The 7,231-nt window shown below is 47.8% G+C and overlaps 1 protein-coding gene across 1 annotated transcript in view; it reads right to left on the bottom strand.

Annotated features, from left to right (window-relative positions):
• The window catches only part of MYBPC1 (myosin binding protein C1), a 79,919-nt gene that overhangs the window by 15,645 nt on the left and 57,043 nt on the right, over nucleotides 1–7,231 (bottom strand). Inside the window, exons 21-23 of the mRNA XM_045291264.1 lie at nucleotides 6,526–6,660; nucleotides 3,492–3,545; nucleotides 2,319–2,486 (exon numbers count right to left, since the gene is read on the bottom strand). Of these exons, the coding sequence (XP_045147199.1) occupies nucleotides 2,319–2,486; nucleotides 3,492–3,545; nucleotides 6,526–6,660 (357 nt within the window). The remainder of the gene's footprint in view (nucleotides 1–2,318; nucleotides 2,487–3,491; nucleotides 3,546–6,525; nucleotides 6,661–7,231) is intronic.

The raw sequence follows: 7,231 nt of genomic DNA on the forward strand, positions 1-7,231 counted from the left end.
ATTATGGGGGAAGGAAGTTTTAAACACCTCACCCTTGCTATCTAGGCAATCCTGGTGACATTTGAGAGTAACTGTGTGCTGTGTGAGTACTTGACAGGAACGTGTTATGGGAGGACATCATTTCCCTGGTGACTTACAAAACAGGAGACCCCGACCCACTGTGAATCCGTATGCATTCTTTAAACTCCAGGCAGATAGGATGGAATGTTGCTGCAAACCCTTCATAAGTAGGGAGTCCAAGGCTCATGGTCCCATGGGGACAAGGCCGGCCTCATTACCTGAATGCGGACACATTGGGCTTTATAAATGTTTATAACGAATGACCTCAGTCAGGGTGATAGCCACTCTTCAAAGCTGCTGTTGGCTGCCTTCCAGTAAACGCCATGTTCAATGGAATGAAACTGCCCAACTCTACACCATTTCCACGGTCAGCTTCATATTAGACCACCAGGATCCACAGCATCTTCATTGGCTGAGTCTTAGAAGGACGCCTCGAGGTCCCTCTCCCTAGTCTGTCTTAGTCTGGAAGTTCCACTGAAATCTGCTTTAGCAACATGCAAGCCTTTCCCCTGATGGTTGGTGGTGACTATGCCTGAGGCGAACCAGCCAAGGATGGAATCAGGGTCTATCTGATGAAAGGCAAGAATTCCACCCCAGAGCTGCCACTGTCCCAACAGTTTGGCCACTGAATCCCCACTGTCCTCCAGTAGACAGAGACTGTGCATTCTTTCCTGGAAGTGACAGGCTCGCTCCATTCACTCTCTAGAAAGTGTGTGTGCTAAAGACCCAAGCCTGACTCACCACAAACTCGCCAACCACTCAGAGGAAGAAAGATGAGGCTGTCTGCTTCCATAAAGGTTCCCAGTCTCAGAATCAACTTGATGGCAGTGGGTTAAGTGTAGATTGGTTTTGACTAGCCCGTTTCTGCCTCATTCTTTCAAGTCACAATGGTGTTTCAGAAGAGAGCTGTTGTCTCGGCCCACAACTCCTTTCACAAGTGCCCCTGTGCGTTTCTGAGTCTGTAACTCTACGGGAGCCGATCCCTTAGATCAGCCGGTGGTTTCAAACGGCTGACCTTGCCGTTAGCAGTCCAATGTAGAACCCATTTGAACTACGAATGCATGGGGAGAAGATTACAAAGATTATCAGTGCAGTTCAGTGTCACTAGAATCCTGGTAGCATAGTGGTTATGCATTAAGCTGTGACCCAAAAGGTCCACAGTTTGAAACCACCAGCCCAGCCCACTCCTCGGGAGAAAGACAGGGCTTCTTCCTCCTGCAAAGAGTTACAGTCTTGGAAACCCACAGGGGCAGTTTTACCCTGGCCTGTAGGGTCGCTATGAGTTGGCATCGACCCGATGGCAGTGAGGCTTTGGCTTGGGTGTCACTGATGTGCTAAGCTTTCCTCACCATGACTTTAGCATCATCGGTGCCGAGGTCAGACTCTTGCCTAGGGCCAAAAATGTATTAATGTTTTAGCCAAACTGCTGCTGTGAAGCCAATTTCCACTGCTGTGCTCACATGCCTTCTCTCAGGTGAGCAGGGAGCCTGGCCAGAGTCGGTTCACGGAACCTGGTGAGGTTAACTGGTGGCCACAGCACCCGGTGATAAGAGCATGAACTGACATTTGCTGTTACGGATTAAACCGCGTGTCCCTGAAAACATGTGCTGTGGTGGTGAGTCAACACGGACGCGTAAAGACCCACCTAGGACAGACTAGAACCGCCAAGACTCAACGGAACAGACTGCCAGGCTTTCTCGCCTGGAGTGGGTGGTATTTAGGAGGTAGGCAAGGAATCTGGAAGGCATATAAGATGTGAGGGATGTTTTAAAGAAAGAATCAGTTAATTAGAGTGAAGAAAGGAAACAAAGAAGCGGAGTATTTAACTACTGTGCCACCAGCGCGCCGAAACCTACTAGCTCTTTGGTTCTGAGCCCATCTGGGAATGGGGCTTCGGGTTATATTAATGAGGCAGCATCAGTATAGAGTGGACCTTGAATCCATCTCTTGTGAGAGCGGAACGAGCAGATGAAGCCAGCAACAACCAAGCAGAGGCATGCTCGTGGCTCAGGGGTTAAACATTGGCCTACTTCCCATAAGGTCGACAGCACAAACCCACGAGCTGCTCCCTGGGAGAAAGATGAGGCTGTCTGCTCCCGTAAAGCTTTACAGCCTCACAAACTGGCAGGGGCAATTCCACTCGGTCACGGGGAGTCCCTCTGAGTCGACGTGGCACCAAACAGTGGGATAGGAGCTTTTCAAGAAGGTTAAGCCCTAACTAAAGAAGAGCAAACAATTGATAAAGCATTGCCAACTACCTATGATTTCCTTTACGAGGATGGGCTGCGAGTAGTACTTCGGCTCGCTGGCGCCAGCCGCATTCACGGCCTTTACGCGCACGAAGATCTTTGCATCCGTGGGCAGACCCGTGATGGTGAACTTGGTCTTGTCGATCAGATCTGTGCTGGCAGCCGTCCAGTCTTCAGCTACAATCCATAAAAGAAGAAGAAAACAGGGGGGGGGGTGCTCAGTGAATGAAGTCATTGAGCCCCTTACAAGTGACTCCAAATTAGCATTTTATTCATCATGCACTGACTGGGCGGGGTTATGATTTGGGGCTGGATTTAGACTAAATGGGTATGTACTTTCATATTTAAATGAGGGGTGGGGAAAGGCTTAAAATGGCTGACACACATAACAAGGAGATAAATGATCAGATTCTGTTACTTCTGAAAACCCTCTTGTTCAGCACGCGAGTGCGTTCCGAATAACAGCACCTGTTCCTAATAACCTTATGGCAAGAGTGCCCTGCTTTGGCTCTATCATGGTCGGTGTGACCAGGGGAGAAAGATGGGACTTTCTACTCCTGTAAAGAGTTCCCGTCTTGGAAACTCACAGGGACAGTGCTACCCTGTCCTGGAGGGTCACTGAGTCGGCATCCACTCAAGGGCAACAAGATACTTATTAACAGGCAGAACCAGAGGGGAATGCCACGCCTACACATGCACAGCACCGACCCAAACATGTGATATCTCCTCGCTAATTTTAACTCTGCTGGCTCACTCCTGAAAGAAGCTCATCTCAATAAGGGGGAGACCTGGATCTTTTCCCATTTGCGGAGACAAGGAGCTTACGCCCATGGCAAAGAGGAATCATCAGGCACAGGCTGGGACCTCACAAGGAGACGTACCCTTCTGGCCCCCTTTCCAAAAACTCTGATTTGGGGTGTTTGTCTAAAACAGCAAGAGAATTTCAAGCCAGCACGTGGGACTTGCAAAGCATGCATCCCCTAAAAGGTCATATATGTTTCTGCCCACAGAAAAAGAAGATGGGCTTCGTTGCCCCCTCCCCAAGTCCAAGGGGTTTTGTGTGCATGGTGGTGGGTGTCCATCAGGCTTGGTCATGGAATGAGCATTCCCAGAACTTGATGACATAGTAAGAGCATCCCCAGAATGTTATGATATAGTGAGGGCATTTGCAGAATACTTTACCTGGTAGATCATACGCAGCCTCCCCATTTTCATTAGACTGTTTTGCTGCTGTACCTTTGAGAGTCCGTCATTAAAATTAATTAAAGACACCCACTTTCACACCAGAAGAATATCATTATCAGTAGTCAGCATTCTCTGTTAGTAATGTATGCAAAGTACACAGAGATATTTGTCTTCAGAGCAGTGATGGAAGAGACCAAAGGCATTGGGGGGCGTGGTGGGGGTTCCCTCCGGAGAGGCACAGCCTGCCCTCTTCAGACTGTGGCTTTTGTCCTGAGGCACCTGCCACAGAGAAGAGCAGGGAGAAGAGGAGGGAGGAGGCTAGAGCCCCGCCAGCGGTGGGAATAAGAGATGGAGAAGAAGGAAGCAGGGTTGAAGAGAGAGGAGGAACTGGCCCTGGAACCCTTGCAGGTGGTGGCCCAGTCTATCTCTGCTCCTGACCCTGACCCTGTGCTCCTGGGAGAGGGTGCTCCTGGGCCTCTGGGGAACTATGGTGCTGTCACCATGGGGTTTACTCATCAGTCTGGGAGTCTCTTGGAACAATGCAGGCTCTGTTTCACCAGGGCTTGTGTTCTGTCTGAAGGGAACCAGAATGAGAACCAGCCCCAGCAGTCCAGCAGGGAGCCAGCCCTTGGTTACCAGGGCAACGAGCTTGGTGTCAGAAAAACCAATGGCTCCTGCTTGGGTCCCTGTACTTTGTATGGGTGGAGGGGACCGTGTTGGCTCACAGGGTGGCCCTGAGCATCCCCCAGCGCTTTCTAATGATGGCTCCTAACAGGAGAGGCACTTGAGAAGTGCAGAGTGAACCGGTGGCCCCAGAGAACCTTTTTCTTGTGCCAAGTCTACCAGGAGTGTCAGGGAGAAGGGAGCTGAAAACCACAATCTCTGGCAGCCGGGAGGGCATGCGATTCACAATAGTCGCTGATGACTTGGGCAAGGAGCCGTGCTTTCCGCAAATGGCGGGGGTGGGGGGTGGGGGTGTGTGTGTATGGTGTTGGTGTTTTCATAGTGAGAGAAAGCCAGCGAGCAAGATGACAGGAAGAGATGAGAAAACATAGAGGAAAGAGAGAAGAAGTAGAGAAGGAGAATATTTCACCAGGAAAAAGAGTAGAAAAAGGTCAGGGCCAACCACCCAGGCCACCCCCTGCACACATGAACTGAGGGAAATTGAGAGAGAGAAGCTGGTCTCCCGGGGCTGGGTAAAGGAATATGAAAGCTATTTAAAACACATGAGGGATATTTGAAGGAAAGAACACGCGAATTAGAGCGACGAAAACAAAGAATAAAATGCTGCAGGCATTAAGAGAGAGAGAGGCAGCACCAGAAGTAACACACCGGCTTAGAAAAGAAAGGATTCTCTTACAAAAGAAAACCTGAGATATCTAAAAGCATTAAACACTACAGAAAATTAGTCTGGAGGACAACAGCCATTAAAAGAGACTGAAGAGTAGGTCAGGCACCAAAATAAAAAAAGACAGAAAAGACTGCAAGAAGAAAGATATACACATACTAAAAGAACTTCCATAGAAAGCTAATTCCAAGACATTATGTGGCAAAATATATACATAATAATGACTGTGTACATATACATATGTATACACGTACATACATATGTATCTACACAGACCACACGCAAAATTATGTAAAATACACTTAGTTGTATTTTATCTAAGGTGGGTCACATCAAAATGACAGCCCTCTATCATTTTGCTGTATCTTCTTACTTTTTAAACCTATCAGAAAGAAAAGAGTAAAGAATTTGCTCTGTTTCATACATAGACAAAAGGTCTGCGCTCAGCAGCTGTAGCATATATAAGACTGGGAAATTCTGTGGCCTACACAACATGAAAAACCAAAGTGACTGCTCATGAGGTTTTGAAAGGCGGAAGGAAGAGTCAGAGTAACCCACATCTGGAAGGGCTCAAGAATTTGCCTGTTAACTTTAGTGACACTGCCACCCTCTTCCCTGACTGGGTTGACCCTGGGAACGTTGTTATAATTTCCACTGTGAAGTGGTTTAGAAGCTTCCCAAGCCCTGGAGAGGGCTGTTTCTAGGATGCTCCATTTCCCCTTCTTGTCTTCATCCCACGTGACCTACGATGGCGATCATATCCACATGGGCCCCGGTGCAAGGGTTTCTCTTTGATCAGGTTTCCCTCCAGAGGCAGCGTCTTCTCCACGGAGGGTCAAGGAGCCTCCGCACTCACATTCCGTCTGAGTTCCCAAACAGGCTGATGCTTCTCTTTCTTGCACTCGAAAGCTCCATGTTGAAGATGGGCGTACTAAGAGTTTCCCTAGAACTTGGGTCTTCAGTTACTGTTTGGGAGACACTCACAGCTTCTCAACTGTACTGTTGACCTACTATCATCTAAAACAGTGCCCGAGTCCCGAGCTGGACCAGTTTCATGCGCCCCTTTTCCAAAGACATATCACCTACCAGTCATGACAAGTAGCAAACCAAGAAACCACGGAGATTTTCCGTGATTTTCACTTGTCTTGAACCCAGGTTCATGTTTTCTTATATCCTTCCTGCTTTTCCCACCTCCTGGTTTCACTCCCCCACCTGCATTTATGCTGTGAGGTTTGTATGTGCTCCCCGTCTGAGACAAATTCTCGTCACATGTTGAATCCATCTCTTGTGCTATCTACCATTTCCTTTATACGCTAAGAATTATTCTTAATCTTCTCCCTCTGCCCTTTTAGTTTGCTGTGGAATAATTTGGCCCCACCAATTCAAGAAGTAAAAGTCCTGAAAGTTTTGTCATGGCCCCCCCTCGCTATGTCTTAGTTCAATCGGGCCATCCCATCTGCCCCCTTAGCCAGGCTATTTTTGAGATTTCAGTCTACGAGTATCACATACCAAAGAAGGTCTACAATTTTACACCCCGTAGAAGAAGGACGTTCAAACTGATTTCCTTTTCCGTGAGCAGGAGATAAACTCCCAAGAAAGAAGAACAAAAGAAAGACGTCTCTCACCTATTGATGCCGGCATTCAGTTTAAGCCCTAGGCAGTCATCTTACGAGTAGTACTTACTTCCTTCAAAGCAGTACTCTAGTACATAGCCATCTAAACCTGCTGCTCCGATCTGGTCCGGGGGTCGCCATTTCATTGTGACCGTGCTGTCCGTTACAGAGTCCACCGCCAGCAGAGTGGGCGGGCTGGTTACAGCTGCAAGGAGAGAAACAGAGAAAGAAAGAGAAGAAGATGTTAATGACAGTGTGGTGGCACAGGAAGTGTGAGAAAAATAAAAATAGGCAGAAGCCCCGAGTCTTAAATCAACACAGTGTAGTAGAGATTCCTTATGTGTATGCCATATGTTAGACATGGAAAATTTAGGAAATGTTGACACAGTTTTCCCTCTAACTTTGAGAGGGTGGTGTGGGAGGATAGGAGGCTTAAGGAAGTGGAAGAATTCAAAGTTAGATCTAGAGTAAAACTTTCCTAATTGAAAATTGCTCTGGAAAGGGGTCGTCCTGGGACTGTAGGAGTGGCGGTCATTGGACCTCAGTGGGGGGAACCTCCGGTTTGGTGGGTGTCCAATGGTAAAGAATCACCATATTTGGTACCTCAATGCCCCCCTCGCAGTGACACAACAGATTCTGATCTGCTAGGAAGGGGTCTGCACTTGGAAGAAGTGATCCAGGAATTTTCCTCGACATCAATCCCAATGCTTAGGGTAAACAGAGCTTGAACTGTTTACAGGTTTTTCTTTTATTAAATTTTAATTTATTTATGTCAT

The sequence above is a fragment of the Echinops telfairi genome, unplaced genomic scaffold (genome assembly GCF_000313985.2).
Source record: "Echinops telfairi isolate 266 unplaced genomic scaffold, ASM31398v2 ScPeMD7_2;HRSCAF=8, whole genome shotgun sequence".
NCBI lineage: Eukaryota > Metazoa > Chordata > Mammalia > Afrosoricida > Tenrecidae > Echinops > Echinops telfairi.